Source organism: Pseudorasbora parva, chromosome 21 (assembly GCF_024679245.1).
Source record: "Pseudorasbora parva isolate DD20220531a chromosome 21, ASM2467924v1, whole genome shotgun sequence".
NCBI classification, from domain to species: Eukaryota; Metazoa; Chordata; class Actinopteri; order Cypriniformes; family Gobionidae; genus Pseudorasbora; species Pseudorasbora parva.
The window spans coordinates 5,633,431-5,657,556 of NC_090192.1; the positions used below are offsets into that span (position 1 = coordinate 5,633,431).

The 24,126-nt window shown below is 43.1% G+C and overlaps 1 protein-coding gene across 1 annotated transcript; it reads right to left on the bottom strand.

Moving 5' to 3' along the window:
* Nucleotides 1-27: 27 nt before the first annotated feature.
* On the bottom strand, nucleotides 28-23,814 carry LOC137056515 (uncharacterized). Its single transcript, XM_067430638.1, has 14 exons — nucleotides 23,764-23,814; nucleotides 23,574-23,637; nucleotides 19,565-19,588; nucleotides 19,319-19,490; nucleotides 18,928-19,202; nucleotides 6,678-6,838; nucleotides 6,211-6,445; nucleotides 5,841-5,968; nucleotides 4,947-5,225; nucleotides 1,316-1,411; nucleotides 1,097-1,229; nucleotides 684-805; nucleotides 266-544; nucleotides 28-147 (listed from the first exon to the last, which is right to left on the bottom strand). Exons 2-14 carry the CDS (start codon nucleotides 23,611-23,613, stop codon nucleotides 28-30), a joined length of 2,064 nt encoding a protein of 687 aa, XP_067286739.1. The 5' UTR covers nucleotides 23,614-23,637; nucleotides 23,764-23,814.
* Nucleotides 23,815-24,126: the final 312 nt, after the last annotated feature.

Here is a 24,126-nt window from a genome sequence, read left to right on the forward strand (position 1 = left end):
TAGTGATACAATTAATTTATTTACATTTTAGTGTCTTTCAAATTTCTTTACCATAACAGGCTGCATGGCAGGGGCAATATTACCATAATGCATGAGTGTGAATGACATGTTTTTGCCAGACACCAAAACCACTTGAAAGGTCGACTCCTGCAAGATAGAGGGAATTACTACATAAATACAGAGAACAAGGGATATTGTTTCCTTATCACAAATTTCTATGCTAAAGAAACTGCTGCTATTTCAATCTAATCAAAAATAGACTTACTGTCCGTCTGTATCCATAATACCGTACTTTATCCCACGTTGCAATGAAAACCCATGAGGCAGAGAAGTTCAAGTCAGGGAAATACTGGTTTATGTCTCTCGAGGCCCGATTCAAGAGATGACCATCTGTTACTTGTCGGTAAGAGATGGTTCCTTTGCGTGTAATGTCAATGTCTGTCCACAGTGGAGCAATGATGTCTCTAGTTGAGTATGCAGGAAAATAATCGGGATAATACTGGTGAAAAGGTCCTTCAAAAGTCAAGTATCCCTTGTTATTCACCTTTATGAGACCAAAACAGTGAAAGCTTAGTCATCTGGACTTTCAAGTAACAATCTTAATGTGGAATATAAAACCACTTCTGTCGTTTTGATAAAACTGAGATAGTTTACAATCCCATGAATGTGAAAATGCTGCTTACGTATAATTGATTATAAACAAGCCCAAAGTAGACAAATGGCTGCTCCAGAGTTATCAATGGAGAACTTCCTAAATCCGCCGAAGGGTTCTTTGTATCCTCATCTCTATATGGGTAAAAAACTCCTGCCATTGAAAAAGGAAGATCCCACTATTAAATTGTAGATGAGTTAATAGTTATAATGGCTGAGTATTTTCACAAAGCCCAACTGCAAAAATCCCTAAATTAAAAATGGCTCAAAATGTATCAGGGACATTTTATGCATGGTACTCCAAAAACTTACAGTGACTTTAAATTCATACTTATTACACTTGTTTTGGCGTTTTTCTACTTCTTTTGTAAGTTGTAATTGGTCTGATTTGATCAGATGTGATACATGGTTTTAAATAAGTAATTCCACAGAGTCAAAGGATTACCCTCTTCAGGTCCACCATCAACACGGAAAGTCCAGCGCCCCAGGACATTGACATTGCTGGAGTTGTAGAGTTTATTTTCATCAGGCACAGGGATTGAGAAATAATTTGTTGAGTTTACTGTGCCATAACCAGCCTGAGAAGAAAAATCTATCATCAAAAAAGTTCTCTAATATTATCTTAGTGCCAAAGTTCAGAGATATGGTTCTTATTCTTTCTGACCTGAAAGCTTTGATCCGTAGAGGAGATATTTCCGTAGTTCATCATGACAAAAGACAGAGATCCATCAGAGACCAAAACAACTTGAAAAGATGATCTCTGTTACAGAAACAGAAAATGATTCTAATAGCTCCTAGACAAAACTAATTATATTTATTTGGAACAATAGCTGCAGCGATCTGCAAGTCCCACCTCCCTGTATCTAAACTGCAGCTACCTGACTTTTTCAGGTAAACAATTCTCGCTTTCTTCCACGTGAAGAATTTCGGAAGCTTGCCACAGCAGATTGCCACAACCACAACGTGAGAATTATTGGCTTAACAGTTAATAGACGGAGCCGCAAGGTAACGTCTCAAATGCAATACATTCCTCGCATTTGTTGAGTGACTTGTAGGGAAAGTAGGGAAAGAAGAGCTCTATAATCGCAGCCAGCTCCGTACTTCCGGACTACTTGGCACATTGTTGTGGACTTACCGCACAAAGAGAGTGCAGGCTCCATCATGGTCACTGCAAAAGAGCCGGAGGAAAAGGTCGTCTTCCACATCCGTACGTTCTCCACATGGAATGCGGATTTCTGCAAATGATGCACATGGTCTCTGCATCTCCTGTTTGGGGACTATACACACTCTTATGTAGGACTATCTAACCCTGAGGGCGGTCCTCACTGTGCAATTTCCTTGGTTAAAACCCAAGAGAGGAGACTCCAAATGGCTAGCTGGGAAGTCAGACCCATGCCTCTCTGCTCAACCCAGTTAGGAACCTATGGATTGTCCGCAGACAGCCAGCTTGTGGGGAAAGATGATGGATTGTCGATCTACTGTTGATCTACTGTCCTTGTTCGATCGACTGCCCATCCCAACAGGCAGGAAAAAGGGGTTGAAGGAGACTAGTATGATAGAAAGAGACTTCCGTCACTTCTTATTCCAGCCGTCCTGGCCTGTGTAGCTGAAACTAATAGGTTTTGGGACAAGCCTTTTTCCCACCAAGTACCCGTCAAAGGCTTCTTAAAGCTGGATGTGCAGAGTATGGATGATCTAACGATGATGGATAACATCTGTGGAAACACAGGTGGCAAATGCCCAGGCCACAGGTTAGCACTCTCAGTTCAACCGGTGCCTCGCTGCCAGTGAAAGAGTGCCTCGCTGCCACTGTTTTCCAAAATATCTATTAAATCATATGCACTTGCTGTTCGTGCTTTGAACATGACGTCCCTCCTTACCGCTTATCATGTAGAGGAGATGTGTCATTAGCTGGTCTCCAGATCTCCCATTCCAGCGCTCTGATTTCAAGCTGCACACATCTCGCAGACCAGTTCAAAGTTGAAGACAGAGTATGGGCTTAGCAGTTATGGGTGAGAAATCGCTGTGGCTGGGTTTGCAGGACTCTCTGACAAAGAGAAGAGCGAATTTTGCATGTCCCTATCAATCCAAAAGGTCATGTTCGGCCCGACAATAACAGTAATGCATCAGCAATGTGACCTGCGAAAAAAAGAGGGAGAGGCATTCGAGGTCTGCCTCCCCAGAACACCGGCAGCTCAGACTTATTAGCTGAGCCAACCGAATTTCAGACCCTCAGGGAGAGTTTCACGAGTACATGAAAATCCCCATTGGCCTCGCTCTGGCAAATGCAATTTTGCAAATGCGTAGTGGGAGCTCTGACCCCATTAAGGAATGCAGGAGATTGTTTCATCTTATCTGGACGATCTGGACGATCTGCTCATCTCCGCGTGCCAGCCCCACGACAAGCAGAGAGCGATATGTACACACTAGAGACATCTGGAGAGATAAGGTTTCAAAATAAACCAAACAAAGAGTTGTCTAATTCCTTCACAGGAGATAGTCTACTTCGGTCTCAGGTTGAATTCAATGGAGTTTCGAGCCTTCCTATCAAAGGATTGCATCAAGACATTTCACAGCTGCCTCTCCCTTTTACAACAAGGGAGCTCAGTCTCTTTCAGGATGTGTCTTCAACTAAGGTCTAATGGCCTCAAACAGTGTCAGTGGTTTTCCTGGGCTGCATTGTCCTCTGTTCTTCTCTCTGGCTGGTGACAATGCTCTGTTGTGTGTGGATGCTCTAACCCATGAGTGGCCAGACATGTTACTTTACACCCTTCCTCCGTTTAGCTTGAGGGGTGAAATATTCCACCTCTCCCTTCAGAAACTAGCTCTGGCCCGTGAAAGGTTGAATCTGAATGCAGTCGGGTTACCTAGGAAAGTTCAGAACACGAGAGCAGCCTCGACACGTTCCTTATACAATCTCGTATTTGAGGGATGGTGTGCAGATAGAAACAGTTCTGTTCTTGTGTTCAGTTTCAGACATGCAGTGTTTCTTACAGGACCTTCTGGATAAGGGCAAAGCCTTTTCTGTGGTTAACATTTATCTGTCCGCTATTTTGGCATGTCATATTGGTCTTGACTTGGGTACTGTGGGCCAATACCCACTCGTATGTCGATTTATTAGAGGCGCATGAAGACTACACCCGGTATCGAAGCCGTTGGTCCTGCCTTTGGATCAGTCTGTAGTCCTGAATGTGCTCTCTAAAGCTCCTTTCAAGTCCATTGACAACATTGACAACATTGCCTTAAAGCTGCTTGCTTTAAAGACGGCTTTGTTACTTGATTTAGCTATAGCAAAAAGGGTGAGGGAACTGCTTTATCAGTTCACTCCTCTTGTATGATGTTCGCACTGGATGGTCAAAAAGTAACTTTTAGAACTAACCCGTCACTTGTGCCAAGTGTTTGATCACACTGATGCAGTTCAATCAGTTTACTTGCTAGCTTTTTATCCACCACCCTTTTCATCTCGAGAAGAAGATGTTTATGTCAGGTTCGTACTCTGCATACGTATGTACAGAGAACCCACGCTTTCTGTGAGAGCAACCATCTCCCTTCAATGCCTTTCCTACTGGAAAGGTGGTGAAGGCTTTCATGTTATGTTACAATAATGCGAATATAGAGCCCTCGGTAGGTCTTCGAAAAAATAAAAGAGGCTTGGTGACATTGTGGGCTCTGTTTAAGGGAATTGCTATCCAGGAAATTTGCGTGGCAACCAGCTGGCTTTCTCTGCACACATTTGTTCGACAGAACCCTCTCTGGCCCACTCAGTCCTGGGAGGGAATAGTCAGGTTGTAAAATATTTTTATTAGGGGCAACATCCTCATAGCATTCTGTTTTTCACCTCCGTCGGGAGCAATGATTCAGATAATAACCCTCATTCATTATTCTGCTAAGTCAGCATATCGGCAATACAAGAGTCTATATCCAATATAGTGAGATAATGAATGTTAGAAAGAGAATTTTAGGTTAATGACAGAACACTGTTTGTTTGATACATGTAGTGAGGTATCTCACAACTTTGCCCCCCATGCCAGTCCTGCAGAGAGAAGAGATGTGCAGAGAATGATGAAATGGCAGGTAGCTGTTTATATAAAGGGAGGCGGGACTCCCTGATCGCTGCAGCCAATGGTCTGCCGGGTTTTGCCAGACGTGGTGTCATTGGTGCTTCCGCGTCAAAGCTGAGGTATTCCCATATAGTGAGATACCTCTCTTTGCATATTTACAAATGCAGGTAAACGAAACTTTATTTTTAAAATGAATCAACTTTTTAAAAATGAGATATCTTAAGATAAGCTTACCGATTGTGAGTTGTTAAAGTATGGTACTTTATTCCAAGTGGCAATGAACAGCCACGAGGCAGTGAAGTTTAGATTGGGAAAATACTGGTTTATGTTGTTTGAGGCTACTAGTAAGAGTCCGCCTCTAGTGACCTGACGGTAGGAGATGGTTCCGTTGACAGTGTTGTCAATGTTTGTCCAAAGTGGGGCAATGATGTCTCTGTTGATTTGTGACAGTAACAAATTGGGTACCGGCTCTGAAAGAGGCCCATCAAATGTCAAATGCCCATTGTTATTAACCTGAAGCAGAGGTAAAATAATGTTATAAAGAGATTTGTTTTGATAGTGTAAAACAGGTACTGAAACTCTTAAAAAGCCATGTTTGTTTTGTTTCAACTAATGTACAGTGCACGGTCTGTTTTATTTTACATTCATTTTAAAATGCAATTAAATATATATATATATATATATATATATATATATATATATATATATATATATATTTATATTTATATATATATATATATATATATATATATATATATATATATATATATATATATATATATATATATATATATATATATATAACTATAACATTATAGGCCATGCAAGATTGGGAAGGTTAGACTATAACTTTTAAATATCAGAATTGATTATCTGTTGAACTGTTTTCATTTCATTACCTCAATCATTCATTTAATTCACCTTTCACACAAATTACATGTTGATTATATTTCTAACTGCTTTAAATTATTTTTCCCCCACATCACTCTGCAGAAAATCACCAAATCAAGGTCAATTTCATAAAATATCACAAATCATTTTGGCGTATGGATTGAAGTCTAACTACCTTATAATTGCACTGTACATACACACATAAACAGACAGAATGTATGTAGTCAATGTTCTTACATAAGTCTGTTGATAAACACGTCCAAAATATACAAAGCGTTTTTCCAAGAATACTTTTGGAGAGCTTCCATCATCTTGAGAGGGAGTCTCTATGTCTTGATTTCCCAATGGGTAGAAAATGCCTGAAACTAACATTTTGAGGAAAAAAAGAAAACTACAATTTTCTAGAAAGTAATGTAGACATTTTGTAATGTCACATTGTTACATGGCATGAACTGTGTGGAATTGGCAATTTCAGTCTGTTAACTGGCTACAACACATTTTCCAGGAAACAGTGTGCTTGGCATTCAAAGTAAATGAATAAGTACTTTTTTAAATGTGCCTGTTTTCATGTCTGCTTTTTAGCTGATTGCTAGCAATTTACTCTTACCTGTATCTTCTCCATAGCATAGAAAGCTGCTGTCTTTATCTTTACCATTAGATTTAAAAGTCACAAATCCAATGTCTGATCCATTTACATTTTCCAAAATCCAGCTTTGGAATTTGGATACTCTAGCATAACTGTCATGAGAAAATCCAGTGAAGCAAGATATCCCCAAATTAGGAACACCAGCTAAGATCCACACATAATCTTGCATACATTGTAATGGACCACCAGAATTTCCCTAAAAATGAAAGAGATTTTTTATATAGATTTTATTTTATATAGACCAAATGTTGGCTGAAGAAAGCTTAATGTAAATGATGATATTACATGTGTTATTTAATATATTACACTATAATATTAAATGCTGGAATTGCTTCATAGCATCACATGCTAAAGAAAGCCCCTTGAAAAGTGTCAAAATCAATCACAATCAAGAATTGAACAATGTTGTGGGAACTATTGTAACTTACAAAACATGTTCCTTTGCCTGTCTCTCCTCCAGCACAGATCATTGTCGGAGTGATTCTTATGTCCCAAAATGGGAAGTCTTGAAACCTGCAGTCACACTCCTGATTCCCCAACACATTTACCCGTGCTTCCTGCAGAGGTCCAGAATCCATGCCAAAAAAGCCTTTAAGACATTTTGATGAGAAAAAAAAAAGAAATCTTCAATGGAATTTTGTAGGTATTGCATTTTCCCCACACCTAATTCTGAATCCCATATCAGAATTTTCACCACTTCTGACACATGTACAAAGTTTCATGAGTTTTAGAGCATGTTTATGCCCTCAAAAATGTGATTAATTCCTGAGAAAAATAATAATACACGAAACAATTCTAAGTGTCCTCACACCATTGGTGCTCTGGCCCTAAATACAGTAAATGTATTCTCCTGTTATGACGTCATACCAGGAAAGGTTACCGCCCCTTCCTCTGCTTTGCCCGCCCAGAGAATTAGTAGAGAAGGAGTCAGTTTTATCAGTGAATGTCAGCAGCACAGGCTTTACCATAAGGATTTAACAGCACCGCCACAAACAGTGAGTAACAGTGTTCATTAATGCCTGATCTGGGATCAGTGATTTCTGATGTGTAGCTAATCATTCAAGTTCACACAGACTTTCTTTCTAAATCGTTTAAAACGGTCAGTCCTGCAGCTGGCCGTCTTGATGCATCAGTGAATCAAGCCAGTGACTAAAACCATCAACTTCACATCATTTCTGTTAGCAGCATGAAACAAATCTGTTATTTAAATGATTAAACTACAGAGAGCAATCAAAGAACACTCTTTATAATGTTCAGATTGGTCAATCACACGTTTGAATGATGCTGCTCATTATGCTCAACAAAAGCTCTTACTGTATTCATGTCAATGTTGTGTTTGTTGTTAGCTGGGTTCAGTGCCGTTTCTAGGCATAGGCAAACTAGGCGGTCGCCTAGGGCACCAACAGCTGGGGGGCGCCAGTGAGCCCCTGCCCCAACAAGATTATTTTGTTATTTCATATATATTTTATTATCAATATTTCGTTCTTTTGCTATTTCAAGGCATTATGATTAGTTGCGATTATTGGAGTGAAGTCGCCATGGTGATAGTGGCGCTGCTGTAATGAAATGAGATCAAGTGGAGGGCGGCAGGGAACGTCGTCATCCGTAGAGTTGTAACCCCTGTGTCCGAGTGAAAAATGCGGATAGCTCACTTATGTAACTGGAGTGGATGCAAACACGGAGGCAATTAACATCTAATAGATCGCACTTTATTCCCCGCTGAACTCTCATCACAAACTCCCTTTCCGTCCACAGCATTACTTAATAAAACAAAATAACTGACTGTTAGCAACAGAAAACAGAAAATAATCCCCACACATGGGAGCTCAAGATGTGCGCACATACACAAAATGCAGACTTCGTTTGCAGGGAGCGCGCGCAACTCTTAAAGGGGCCACACCATAGAGTGCCGAAGTCGTGACGTCACTTTGTAGGCCAACCCGGAAGTTAGCGGCGCATGGGTTCCCTCGATCAAAAGCCTATGCATTTTCCCCATAGACTTTTGGACAATTGCAAAAAATAAGATCTGTGTTCAACAAAGAGTTATGACCCTTACACGTTTTGTCTATCAAGATAATCTTTACAAGTGAATCCAAAATGTATACCGTTTGAAGCCTAAATAAAGCCGTCAGATATAAAATACTAACGGTAGGCTATAAACGGACTACAGCACACAGTCGCGGATCTACGTCATCATCAAGCTTCCTCAAACTTTATTTAAAAAACACGTTCGCTTATTATGATCTGCACTGTGTATGAACACTTATCCACTTTTTCATGAGAAATATTGCCCATTCGTTTTTTCCAAAAATGTTAGAGACTAATTGGGTTTATGCGTGCCTCTCTGAGATTTCTTGTTTGTTAATGTTTTATTTATTCGTTTATTATTTTGTTAGTTTATATAAACCTTAATATTATTTTCTTTGTGATTAAGATTGGGCTATTATGCCTGATCATCGTGCCCCAAATAGACTTTAAAGATTATCTTTCACTGTATTATGTTTGATTGTATGGTTTGCATACCATTTGCTAATTCGCCAGAAAAAAAACCTGCTTTTACCACCTCAGAAGCACTAACGACGTAAGCTATAGCCGTATCAATTTACAATCGTATGTCATTTTCCTTAGACGATTGATCATATATCGAGGAGAGAACCACCATAAATCTGGACATGTAGAACGTCTCGGGTTACTATTGTAACCCTTGTTCCCTGAGAGGGAACAAGACACTGCGTCGTCGAGTGACGACACTCTGGGAACGCCCCCAGCGTGACGGCTCTGAAGTATGAATGAAATCAGCCACCAATCCGATTGGTGCAACGTCCTGACATAGTAGGCGACGGCGTAAGCGGAAGCTATAAGAAGGCGCCGCCCCAAACGAAAGACAGCCTTTGCGATGAAGCGAGCGCTCTACGTGTAGGTGTGGCGACGAGACGCAGTGTCTCGTTCCCTCTCAGGGAACAAGGGTTACAATAGTAACCCGAGACGTTCCCTTTATCGAGGGAACTCAACACTGCGTCGTCGAGTGACGACACTCTGGAAACGTCAATACCCACTATGCCACACCGAGACACGCACGTCCTGGTGTGAAGCTGGAAACCAGGCACACTCAGGACGCAAGCACTCTAGCACCCGGCATAGCCGGGAGGTCCAGCTTATAAAATCGTATAAAGGTGTGTGGATTAGCCCGTCCTGCCGCCTCACAAATCTCAATAAGTGAGGCTCCCGAAAGGAGGGCCACCGAGGAGGCCAAGCCCCTCGTAGAGGGAGCCCTCACGGCTATGGGTGAAGGCAGATTGCGCACCCGATAAGCCGTGGCTATAGCCTGCACGATCCAGTTACTAATAGTCTGTCTCGCCGCAGGCAACCCTTTCTTAGGGGGGGCCAAGCACACCAAAAGCTGGTCCAACTTCCTCCAATGAGCTGACCTGTCCAAATAAAATCTCAATGCCCTGACAGGGCAGAGCAGGTGCAGCCTAGCTTCCTCTGCCGTCGCGTGAGGCGGAGGATGAAATGCCTGAAGAAACACGACCCCATCCCCGTAGATGGGACCCTGGGCACGTAGCCCGGTCTGGGGTGCAAGATAGCTTTGGCAAGACAAGTTGGCATTACCGCCAAGGCCTGAAGGTCCCCCACTCTCCTCAGAGAAGTGATAGCGAGGAGAAAAGCTACCTTGAGGGTCAGATTTCTCGCCTCAGCCGACTCTAATGGTTCGAAGGGGGCCTCAACCAGCCCTTCGAGAGCCACTGCCAGGTCCCTTTTAGCTGGGACTCTGGGATAAGCCGCAGGCCTCAACCTCCTAGCCCCACAGAGGAACCGTACTACCAAGTGGTGTCTGCCCAGCGGGCCCCCTTCTAAAGGCGAGTGGAAAGCCCCTATGGCAACCACATACACCTTCAGGTGGATGGGGTCAAACCGGCGGAGAAACGGTGCTGGGTTCACCCAGCAACTGGCTAACTGGGTTCACCCCCCGTTCTCTACACCAGCTAGTGAAGACATACCACTTAAGGCTATACAGTCTCCTCGTAGAGGGAGCCCTAGAGCTGAGAATGGTCTCCACGACCTATTGTGGCAGACCATTCTCTAGGTACTGTGCCCCCTCAAGGGCCAGACCCAGAGATCCCACAGCTCTGGCCTGGGGTGGAATATCATTCCCCCTGCCTGAGACAGCAGATCCCTCCTCAGAGGGACCTGCCATGGGGGGGCCGCCACAATGTCGGAGAACCAAACTCGGAACGGCCACCGGGGTGCCACTAATAGGAGGCTGATGCCCTCCCGGCGGACTCGCTCTAGAACTCCCGGGAGCAGAACGATCGGGGGAAATGCGTACAGACGCCGCCTCGGCCACGTCTGTGTCATGGCATCCAGCCCCAGCGGGGCCGGAGGCCTGAGGGCGAACCACAGCGGGCAGTGGGTCGTTTCAAGAGATGCAAACAGATCCACTTCCACCGGGCTGAACCTCTCGCATATGGCCTCCACCACCTCTGGGTGGAGCCGCCACTCCCCGGGCCTCAGCCCCTGCCTCGACAGGACATCTGCTCCCTGGTTCTGGTCCCCTGGGACGTACATCGCTCTGAGAGACGACAGTTTCCCCTGGGACCACAGGAGGATCTGATGCGCCAACCTGCATGGTGGGCGCGACCTCAGACCCCCCTGGTGATTTAGACACGACACTACCGACATGTTGTCGGATCGTATCAGGACATGGTAGCCGTGGAGGTCCGGGTTGAAAGCTCCTCAGAGCTTTGTAAACCACCAACATTTCCAGGCAATTTATGTGCCAGGAGGAATGCTGGGGCCCCCACAGACCTCTCGTAAACCGGCCTTCCATGACCGCGCCCCAGCCCGTGAGGGAGGCGTCTGTTGAAAGGATCTTCCTGCAACATAACGCTCCTAACACTGGCCCTTGGGACAGGAACCTCGGATTTTTCCATATGACGAGGGAACGAAGGCATCTGCGCGTTACCCTGATCATACGGAAAAGTTTTCCCCTCGAGGAGAACCCCTTGGTCCCTAGCCACCACTGGAGGGGCCTCATGTATAGCAGGCCGAACGGAATCACGTTGGACGCTGCTACCCTGAGTCCCAGCAGTCTCTGAAACTGCTTCACAGTGCGGCTGTGGCCTAGCTTCCTTCCTGAGACCTCCGCCAGTATGGAACCCACCCGTGCGGGAGACATGCTCGCTCGCATCGAGGTTGAGTCCCATACTACACAGAGGAACATGGTCCTCTGGGCGGGTGTTAACACGCTCTTGGCTGTGTTCAGTCTCAGCCCCAAGCACCTGGGATGGGCTAAAACGACATCTCGATGCCGAATCGCCATCTCGCGCGAGGGGAACGCGCTAGACCGAAAGGAAGCACCCGATATTGGTACGCTTCGCCCCCCAAAGCGAACCTCAGGAACTTCCTGTGGGCAGGAAGGATGGAGACATGAAGTATGCGTCCTTTAGATCTATCGTGACGAACCAGTCCTCGAACTGGATCAGCTCACGATCATTTGAATTGTGAGCATCTTAAACCTGAATCTCCTCAGAGACCGATTCAAGTACCTCAGATCTAATATTGGACGTAAGCCACCCACCCTTTATGGGAACAATGAAATAGCGGCTGTAAAAGCCCGACTCCCTGTCTGGTGGAGGGACCTTCTCTATCGCCTCCTTGACCAGCAGAGACTGCACTTCTTGTTCCATAACCTGCCTCTGGGCCGGGGGGACCACGGTCCAGACCACACCGCTGAACTTCGGTGGTGGAGCTCTGAACTGTAATCTGTACTCCCTTTCCACTGTACACAGGGCCCCAGCAGAAATATTCGGGAGGCATAGCCATGCGCCGAGATATTCCACTAGGGGAACCAACCTCTCGGGGTTAGTCTCTGGTACCCACCGAACCCCCTGCCCGACCCCCTGAAGCGGCCACCCGGCAGAGCTTAGTCGGGAAGGATTTTCGGTGTGCGAACGCAGTCGCTGGCCCGCTGCAAGTCTTTCTAGAGGCAGCTGGAGCAGCATGCGTCCGCTGGAAATCGATGTGGCCCGAGCGTCGTAGACGGCGGATCGCAGCATCGACTTCCAGAAAACTCCACAGGGGAGGCGACCTCAATCGCTCCCCGGGAGAGGGGGCTGGCCCGCAGGCCACTGGGCTGGGTACACCCCAGTCCAGACCACACCGAAGAATTCGGTGTTGGAACACTGAACTGGGGTCTGTACCCTCTGCCCACGGTACACAGGGCCCAAGTAGATATATTCGGGAGCATAACTATGCGCCGAGATATTCGACTAGGGGAACCAGCCTCTCAAGGCTGGTCTCTGGTACCCACCGCGCCTCCTGCCCGACCCCCTGAAGGGCCACCCTGCAGGGCTTAGTCGGGGAGGATTTTCGGTGCGCGAACACGTTCGCTGCCCAGCTGCAGTCTTTCTAGAGGCAGCTAGAGCAGCATGCGTTCGCTGGAAGTCAATGTGGTCCGAGCGTGTAGACGGCGGACCGCAAGCATCGACTCCCAGAAAGCTCCACAGGGGAGGCGACCTCGATCGCTCCCCAGGAGAGGGGCTATAAAAAGCCCAGTGAACACAATTGGATGATAGGCTGATAATCTAACTCCTCAAAGTTAGATAAATCCCATTTAATTCCTCAGAATTAAATGCCCCTAATCATCCCTCAAGTGAACATGGTCTGAATAATAGGCTGAATAAACATACCCAACTCCTCAAAGTCAGATAATGTTTAATTATAATTCCTCAGAATTAATACAGCCCTAATTCCCAGACGATACTGTTTAAACATGTATTTAACGAATCGTCATCTACACGCTGCCTCAGCAACGCGAGATTCGACTCGTTACAACATATTTGGCTTTCATCCCTCGAGATGAAAGACCACAGGCGCGAGGCTGAAACACTCGAAACGCACGGCTGTACGCTGCGAGATACTCAACAAACACAGCCAGCACCCTCAGGAGCTGACTGCACTCGCGCCAAACAGTATCACATGTGCACCTGATGGCGTGTGTTCACTAATATTACAGACCGTAATCTACGCGCTGCCTCGGCAACTCGCGATTAAGCCTTGCATTATGAAGCGCAAGCTCTCATTTTACTTCGCTACCTCGATACTGAGCACGTCTAATTCCTCGGAATCGGACAGCTCAAGCATCTAATTCTCCATCCCGAGGGAAAAAGCCACAGCGTGGGTTTCCACACGAGGAATGGGAACATTGGCCAGCTACAGACAACCCCCTCGAGAGCTGCCGGCGCGCCTTTATTTTATGAATGAAGTAGCGTATGCTGTGCGCGTCCGATTCCTCAGAATCAGACGGCTCGAGGATCGGGTTCTCCGCCTCGGAGGAAGAAGCCGCAGCGCGGGCTTCCTCACGAGGCGGAAGAGCGTCTGAATCATCGGACGAGGATTGGGAAGATGCCTCCGCATGCCCGCCTCCCGTCGCGAGACCCAGTTGTGAGCCCCATGATCTACGCCGCCGCGCTGCCTCAACAGACGCGGGACCGGATCCCTGGGGCTTGCGAGCCCGGCCGCTCTCCTTAGACACGGCCAGCCGTGAGTGCAGCACCCGGAGCGGCAGCTTCCCGCTGCAGGCGGCACCCTCAAGCGCTGCCCGAGCGTGCTGCGCCCCGAGACACTGCACACACAGCCGGTGTGTGTCCGAGCCCGAAATGAAGCGCGGGCACGGGTGCACACACCTCCTAAACAGCTCGCTTGTTTTAATGTGGTGACAGACATACAATATCACACAGAGCGCCTCGCTGAAGAGCAAAGACTGTCTTTCGTTTGGGGCGGCGCCTTCTTATAGCTTCCGCTTACGCCGTCGCCTACTACGTCAGGACGTTGCACCAATCGGATTGGTGGCTGATTTCATTCATACTTCAGAGCGTCACGCTGGGGGCGTTCCCAGAGTGTCGTCACTCGACGACGCAGTGTTGAGTTCCCTCGATAAAGGGAACAGCGCAGCTTTCATTCAACGACTTGTGGTTCCATCTCGGGACAAAACAAAACACTACAGTCTCTCCACAGAAATGAAGAACTGGTAATCGGTTACCTTAATATCACAGATTTCTGTGTACAACAATATTTGGAAACACTACTATTTGAAAGGACTAAATATATAACTATGTATGTTAACTGAAAGGTAAACTTCTAAGAACGTGAGGCTGAAATGCGGGCTAGTTATTTGATTTTTATTAAACATTTACTTACAGAATTCAAAAGTGAATGAAGCGCGGGCTGGTGAGATTTCCTGTGTGTCACGATGACGTCTAAAGTCCCGGCCATAGGATGTAGTCCCTTTTAGCAACTTGTTAGCAACCGCCGTTTTTAAGACACAATAAAGTTTTAAAAAATCACAAGCAGGTTAGAACTAGTGTGTTTTATGTCATAGATCAAAACGTGAAAATATTTAGAGGCTTTGTTTACCACAGACCTTATTTCAGGCGATTTAGCAAAAACCCATTCAAAAAACCCATAAACTTTAGAACGAGGGAACCGGAAGTGCTAAAATGCTAACTCACTTCCGCATTTTGGCCTATAAAGTGACTTCATAACTTCGGCTTTTCAAAAGTTGCCGCTCTGGTGTAAACACTGCCATCTGATCCTGGTGTGCACCAAACAACTGGACTGAGGCCGCTGAAAAGATTGGTCCGGTTCCAAATAAACTCTGGTGCAGTTCATGTTATATCCCACTAGAAATTTTACATTCCCAGAATGTTCTCAGAATGTCCCCGCTCTGAGAACGTTGTCAAGGACATCGCCTAGTAACGTTCCCTGAACGTTCAGAGATTGTCATGATGTGGATATATTTAAAGGGTTTGGGGACTTTATTTGGAGAACCTTCACTGAACATTCAGGACTTTCTCAGAACGTTTAGAGGACCATATTTTATTTGGAAATTCGATTTTCCAGAACATTCTCAGAATATCCGTGCTGGTGCCAAGGACGTCGACTGGTAAAGTTCCCAGAACATACACAAAGGTCACAAAAGTTGGAAGATGGATCAATACCAACCCTTTATGGTACAAACCCGATTCCAACAAATTGCAAAAACAGAATGCAATGATGTGGAAGTTTTCAAATTTAAACTGAGAAAATGTATAATTTTAAGGGGAAAATAAATTTCATGCATTCAAAAGTTGGGACAAGGCCTGTGTGCCATCCTTTCTTCTTTTCATAACAGTCTGCAAACATCTGGGGACTGAGGAGACAAGTTGCTCAAGTTTAGGAATGTTGCCACATTCTTGTCTAATACAGGCTTCTAGTTTCTCAACTGTCTTAGGTCTTCTTTGTCACATCTTCCTCTTTATGATGCGCCAAATGTTTTCTATGGGTGAAAGATCTAGACTACAGACTGGCCATTTCAGTACCCGGATCCTTCTTCTACGCAGCCATGATGTTGTAATTGATGCAGTATTTCATCTGGCATTGTCTTGTTGGAAAATACAAGGTCTTCCCTAAAAGAGACAATGCCTGGATCGGAGCACATGTTGTTCTATAACTTGAATATACTTTTCAGCATTGATGGTGCCTTTCCAGATGTGTAAGCTGCCCATGCCACACACACTCATGCAACCCCATACCATCAGAGATGCAGGACGCTGAACTGAGTGCTGATATCAACTTGGGTTGTCCTTGTCCTCTTTAGCCCGGGTGACATGGCGTCCTAGTTTTCTAAAAAGAACTTCAATTTTGATTCGTCTGACCACATTTTCCACTCGTTTTCCACTTTGCCACAGTCCGTTTTAAATGAGCCTTGGCCCAGAGAAAATGCCTTCGCTTCTGGATCAAGTTTAGGTATGGCTTCTTTTTTGACCTGTTGTGATTTTCATTACAGTAGGATTCCTGTATGGGATGCAGTGACGTCTAAGGGCCCTAATATCACGGGCATCCAGTATGGTTTACCGGTCTTGACCCTTACGCACAGAGATTGTTCCAGATTCTCTGACTCGTTGGATGATGTTATGCACTGCAGATGGTGATAACAATTTTTCTCTGAGAAACTCCTTTCTGATATTGCTCAACTATTTTTTGCTGCAGCATCGGGGGAATTGGTGATCCTCTGCCCATCTTGACTTCTGAGAGACATTGCCACTCTGAGACGCTCTTTTTATACCCAATCATGTTGTCAGTTGACCTAATAAGTTGCAAAATGGTCCTCCAGCTGTTCTTTATGTACATTTTACTTTTCCGGCCCCTTTTTGCTACCTGTCCCCTTGAGTCCCCTTTTTTGGAATGTGTAGCTCATGAAATCCAAAATAAGCCAATATTTGGCATGACATTTCAAAATGTCTCACTTTCAACATCTGAAATGTTATTTATAATCTGTTTTTAATAAAACGCTTATGAGATTTGTAAATTATTACATTCCTTATTTTATTCACAAGTTGTAAAGTATCCTACATTTTTTGGAATCAGGTTGGTACTTCATATCCAGATATCAAAGCGATTTGCATACATTCCCAAAATACCCTCACCTAAAGGATTGTTAGGAACACCTGTTAAATTTCTCATTAATGCATTTATCTAATCAACCAATCACATGGCTTGCTTCAATGCATTTAGGGGTGTGGTCCTGGTCGAGACAAGGTTCATCTCCTGAACTCCAAACTGAATTTCAGAATGGAAAAGAAAGGTGATTTAAGCAATTTTGAGCGTGGCATGGTTATTGGTGCCATACGGACTTGTCTGAGTATTTCACAATCTGCTCAGTTACTGGGATTTTCACCCACAACCATTTCTAGGGTTTACAAAGAATGGTGTGAAAAGGGAAAAACATCCAGTATGCGGCAGCCCTGTGGTTGAAAATGCCTTGTTAATGCTAGAGGTCAGAGGAGAACGGGCCGACTGATTCAAGCTGATAGAAGAGCAACTTTGACAGAAATAACTACTCGTTACAACCGAGATATGGAGCAAAGCATTTGTGAAGCCACAACACGCACAACCTTGAGGCGGATAGCCTACAATAGCAGAAGACCCCGCGGGTACCACTCATCTCCACTACAAATTGGAAAAAGAGGCTACAATATGCATGAGCTCACCAAAATTGGACAGTTGAAGACTGGAAAAATGGTGCCTGGTCTGATGAGTCTCGATTTCTGTTGAGACATTCAGATGGTAGAGTCAGAATTTGGTGTAAACAGAATGAGAACATGGATCCATCATGCCTTGTTACCACTGTGCAGGCTGGTGTTGGTGGTGTAATGGTGTGGGGGATGTTTTCTTGGCACACTTTAGGCCCCTTAGTGCCATTTAGGCAGGTTAAATGCCACGGCCTACCTGAGCATTGTTTCTGACCATGTCCATCCCTTTATGTGCCCATCCTCTGATGGCTACTTCCAGCAGGATAATGGACAATGTCACAAAGCTCAAATCATTTGAAATTGGTTTCTTGAACATGACACTGAGTTCACTGTACTAAAATGGCCCCCACAGTCACCAGATCTCAACCCAATAGAGCATCTTTGGGATGTGGTGGAACGGGAGCTTCGTGCTCTGGATGTGCATCCCACAAATCTCCATCAACTGCAAGATGCTATCCTATCAATATGGGTCAACATTTCTAAAGAATGCTTTCAACATCTTGTTGAATCAATGCCATGAATAATTAAAGCAGTTCTGAAGGCGAAAGGGGGTCAAACACAGTATTAGTATGGTGTTCCTAATAATCCTTTAGGTGAGTGTATAATGTGCAGTACTTACATGTTTTGAAGATGAAGTTGGACAAACAGTTCATATTGATCTATCTTTGAGAAGCAACTTTTGTGATCACATGGAATAAATTACACTTTACCATATATTCACATTCACATTTGAATAATATTTCACAATATTACCGCTTTTTTGTATTTTAATGTTAAAAACTTTTTAAAAATCATATCGTTCTCAAACTTTTCTTTGACTAGTATAAATATATATATTCATTTATCTGAGGTGCCGGAATGCAGTTCCAGACCGTTCTGGCCTACTTTAACCCCTGAGGCTATGCACACACAATAAGTGCATTTATTCCCGCACACAACATCATTAAATGTTTTGTAAGTTCTGTCTCAAAATAGGCAATACGTCATAAAAGCAAAACAGGATAAGGTTGTGAAAGTGTCCCTATACCGTTAGGTTCAGTGATAAGAATCTGAATGCTGATCAGACCAGGACTAAATGTTTCTTTTTGTTTTTTGGTCCAAACCAGGCGAACCAAACTACAAGTGTGAACTAAGTCTCCTCGCCTTACATTGTCAATTCCACTCATTCCTGTTGTGTGTCCTCAAACTAGACTGAGGGCAAACTATATTTTGAATTTGGACTGAAGTACGCATTTCAACAACTAGCTGTCATTCTTACATACAGCACTTTTAAGATGATTAATTTTTTTTTTTTTAAATCAACGTATGGCTATGTTGTATCCTATTTTGCATGTATTGCCTGAAGAATAAATGGGTCTCGGTTTAAGTACAATCTTTCTTAATCTTCTGCTTTTGACTAACATATGAGAATCCTAACTTTCCATTACGGTGTAATGTATGGTTACAGTATGTGGGTCCTCATTAAATGTACAAGGAAAATAAAGTGTCCTTTATCAATACAACTACTAGTACGGTTTACAGTGTAATGTGGTAGCAAATATTTTAATTTTTTTATGTTATATAATACAGATTGAATATAGTCCATTAAATTGATGAACAATACCTTGAAAGCCAGTACTTCCCCATCCAGTGGACCAGCAGGTGGTGCCAGTGTGAAAGACACTGTCATTAGCAGCCAGGCAGATTGGGCTGATGTAGCTGGTAAAGTTCACTGGCTCACTCAATCTCAGCAGGGCGATATCACTGGTGAACTCTGAAAGATCAAAGTCTGGATGTGTAATGATGGATTGGACTCCTCGTCTCACCATGTTTGGGTTAGAGACTGAAATGTTTTGGCTCTGTCTGCCTAGATAAACAGTCCAGTAACTGGCTGGGAGTCTGAATGTGGAAGAAATTTATAAAATTAATTTAAAAAAGAGATAAGAACTGCACCTTTACATTAAGTCATATTAATCAAATTATTTGATTTATATACATATAATTTGTGTTCTTACGAGAAGTAAACGCAGTGAGCAGCAGTGAGCACCCATTCGGAGCTGATGAGGGACCCTCCACAGATGTAATATCCATAAATATGTAGACTGACCTGCCAAGACCAGTTCCCTGCATGTGCATCCCCACCTCCCACAATATCAGTGCTCGTTGAGGAAACCCCACAGCGCTGTGCTGAAGGATATTGTGATAACTGTAAATAATTCACCAAGTTTCAAGTATTGTTTCTAAGAGTTTAAACACATTACCTTGTATAGCTTCCCTTGAGTCACCTAAAAAGTAAAAGGAGATGCAGTTAAATAAAAGTCAAACACTTTACGTTCAAGATGAACATGACTTTGTAGTTCACAAACTAGCTGTTGAGGAATCTGTGCTCATTTCATTATTGTGTTTTCTTAGGATACTCCTATCAATTGGGCATGATTAAGCTGATAATCACATCCTATGAATCCAACTGTATAGCTCTTCTTTGTTCCACCAAAATATTTGTCCACTTGAAAACATAGACCTCTAACTTAAATATTTTCCCGCCTATGACGACCAGAAGGGGCAATTTTTGGTTCACTTAGTTTCATCATTGCCATGACATATAAACTCGTGGGAATGTGATAAAAAGTCAGGGCCACAAGATCATTTTGATGTTATGTTGTGTGGACCGGGGTGCAGCTGGAGGGAAGGTGATGCCAGACGAGGTGGAGAGACATAGAGTATCGGACAGCTCAGAATTCTGTGGTGTAGGCAGAACGACGTCTGACCAAAGTGCAGCCAGAGGGACGAGTGAGCCTGGTGGAGCTGTAAGGATGATGGTATCTGGTGGAGTCAAGAGAGGGAGGGAGGGAGGGAGGAGGAAATAGAGGAGGAGCCATTAGGAAATATCCACCTTCCAAACCTAAAAATAACCACTAGAGGTAAGCAGCAGCTCACCCTCAGCCTCACCCTACTCGCATGGCGTCATAGTGCTCCCGGCTCATACACCTGATCAGACTCACACTGCGGCTCGGGCTCTAGGGTGATGGATGGCTCAGTCCTTCTCTCTGGCTCTGACTCATGCATCACAGCAGACTCAATCGCCTCAAGTCCATGCAGGGTGTACTCCATAGAGCAGATGGTTAAATGTGTCCAATATTCACAAGCACCCACTAAAAAAATGCAACAAAATCTTCCAGAGGACCATCCACGGGCAGGCGTACCTTGGACCGCTCGTGCATGCTGGAATAGTAATAATAATAATAATTCAGGGAAGTTGGTGAGGTATGCAAGGTCTAAAAATGTCCATGTGTGGTCCTTAAGACTTTGTTCCTCCTGCTCCTGGCAGAGCAGTTGACAGCACCTGGCAAGTCCATTATGAAACGAAGAAAATGGCACAAAACAAAATCCTTCTGTTTTAGTCTGGTTTTCTGTTACTCATTAATCAAAGAGTTTTTAATGAGCAAGGAGAACATGTAGGAGTATCAGAATCACAACTACACATTGACATAATACTGGAAGAAGAAAAAACACATAAAACTCGGGGCTTAACCTTTAAAACATATGAAACTGGCGCGAGGCTTCGGCTACGGCTTCGTCCCGTCTTTTAGTCTTTGTGTCACTGTGTTCTTCAGTCCGCAGCGGCGCCGAGTGACATGGTTTTCCGGATCGGGCGCACACATATATGCGCAAGCTCAGTTTTGAATCGACTTCTGACAGAAGAACTGCACGATGAGTGTATCTCTTGTAGCACAGGGTGAAATCAGTATGTACATGGACGATTTGAGGGAAATATAATATAAATGTAATACATCGTGCAGCTCTTCTGTCAGAAGTCGATTCAAAACTGAGCTCACGCGTATGTGAGCGTCCGGTGTGAGATCCTGAGACGCGCCCATGACCTTCAGTCCGGTGTGCGACCCCATTTAGGCTACGTTACTATGCTCACTATATGTTTAGACGCGCCTGCAGTGAAGAGACTGAGAGCAGAAAGCGGCGGGCAAAACAGAGGCTGAATCAGAAACTGGCCCCTTAACCCTCATTCACTATTCCCTACGTTAGTCCACTATTACAGTTCACTTGAAGGAGTGAATGAAAACGAGTGAAGTCGGGACAGCTGTTGTGTGTAGCCTACATCGGCTGTACACTCGTTATTGCGGTGCAACATGTGATTGAATGAGTGCACTCACACGTGTCCACTGTGGTTTCGGACACCACTACAAATGACTGTCCCCTCAAATAATGCTCTATTTAGGGTACAGGGGCGATTTCGGATTCAGCCATACACATTTTAAAGACACCGTATCCTCAGCAGTCTGAGGTAGGTGCGCAGAAAATGAACGAGACAATTTGTCACATACACTGAAGTTCAGACAATGTAGCTATATTCACTTTTTTTTTTTATTGTATTATTTTTTTTGGAACCAGGAATTTGTATGCTTCCATTCCAATCTTTAAGTTCAACTCAGCTCAGCCTTTTGAGATGTTATTTGAGGTTATTTACATTTTTTCTGGATTTAAAGCAACAGTTGAAATAAAGAGATAAAATATTTTGTGCACTTTTTCATTTTTCCAACACTGGTGGCACTTTATTTTTGCCTGTTTGTGTTTCTGGATGATATTGCTAATGATTTTTTTACCAGTGCAATTTGAAGCACAGAGAGAGCAGTTCTGAAGATAGCCTACATTTAGTTAGGTAGAGACTATAAATGTGAATGAACATAAAATTATGTTATGAGATTTCTGTTTTGTTTTTTAACCAGGAGGGTTTGTGTTCATTGATCATTACTGTTTATCTCAGTTCAGCAGAAAAAGCACTTCAGTTGCTAGTAATGTGGAAATTAATGTATTTTAAGTGCAGATGTAGAGATGAAGGCATTTTTTCATTCATCATATATTTTTCCTCAGACATGGCTACCGGTTGAATTAGATATTTTGTACCAAAGCAACTTAAACAGAACAACCTCAAAATGAAATATATTTTGTGAAGGATTACCTATGTTTGCTTTAACAATATGAAAAGGCATGTTTATCTATATGAGAACATATTATATTTTGTTCAATAAAGACATTTTAATCTACACTAATTTCTTTAGTTTGGCAGAAAAACAATCAATTCATGTTTTTAGGTATATAATTGTCCGGACCTCGGCCGGTGAGGAAGGTTTTTTTCTAGACCCCAAGCTATTTTAGATGAAGACCCCTGGTTTAAACTAACTGATATTGTATTTTCTTGTAACATACTGCAATAATCATTACATCAACTTCTAAAAAATAAACAATTTCCTTTGTTAGCATAGTTAGGTGTGAACTCCCGAATTAACACATGTTTGCCAACTAAGCAACTAACACTTTTTATCCCCTTAAACTTAAAGTTTACCAGCTCCGGTGATGAAGGTCTGAATGTAATAACTCAATAGGTATCGTTTTAAAACTTAGAATCTCAGCTTTCCAAAAAAGTGTTCTAACAAATGAAACCTTCCCTTTGACTCTCCTTTCTATAGTTTGAGTCTTTAAATTTGTGAATGTCACTCAGAAAACAACAGTTTTATAAATTTCAGGGATTGAACAAAAGGCTACCTTTATTCTAAATGCTGTAACTTCTTATTCCTGTATGCAAACACCACAAAATGTAATCCAGATACAGAACACATAAAGGGGAACATCACCAAAAAGGTATTTTTCTGCTGCCATATTTCCTTCTTAAGTTATTGTGATTTCCGACTGTATTTGGCCTATTGAAAAGCTTCGCATACACATACAATGGTGTAAGTAAAAAAAAAAAAAGAAAAAGCTCATCCACAGACATTTAAAATTGAAAGTGATAAGAACTGATAATAATGTAAAATGTGTAACTTGAATGCAATGTAAGTCTCTTTGGATAAAAGCATCTGCCAAATGCATAAATGTAAATGTGTAGTATATATATGTCATTCTGGACCCTGTATAGGGTCCACAGAGTTTAAGTGGTTAAAAATATGGTATTTTATCAGTAGTTTCTCAGCATTTGATATTTATAAAAATATAAAAAGTGTTCTAACAAATGATACCTACCATTTGACTCTCATTGCTATAGTTTTGGAGTTATGACTCTTTCAATTAGTGTCATTCAGACAAAAAAAAACCTCTAAAAACCTCCAGTGCTTAAGGTGTTAAATACCTGTTGTTGTATTGCCATTGTAGGAAATACTCAATTCTTTGCATTATTTTCTACATTAAAAATGCCATGAAACTGACAAACCAATTTTAAAAAGACTTGTTTTAAATATTGACAAAAATGAAAACACTTACTGATGACAAATATCAGCATTAGATACTTCAGAGGCTCCATGAGAGCAGATTCAGTCGACTCTGTCTTAAAATATAAAATCATGAATCATTATATAGAATGCATAGCAATAAATATATGAAAATGTTATGAACATTGATATTTCATATGTACCAAACAAACTCAAATCATTTCTGAAAAACCTTTGCATACCTTGCAGTAAGTTCACAGCAGTTGTTGTGTACAAACACACGTCTGTCCTCTATCCACTAAACTAAACAAATCTACTATATAACATTACATTACAGACACGAGTATTTGAATAGACTCCAAATGTTTCCATAGTATATGAGGATTATCTGCATGCAAAAATGTTGCTATGCAAAAGGTTTTGGTGTACATTTCCTCTAAATACTTGGAACATGGAAACTATGAACTAACTGTAAAAATAACATTAACAAGAAATACACTTTTTTTATTTTTAACAACTAACTAACTAAATTAATTAATTAATAACATTAAGATTGATAAATGCATTGTTGCTTATTGTGAATACATGTTAGCTAATGCAAACTT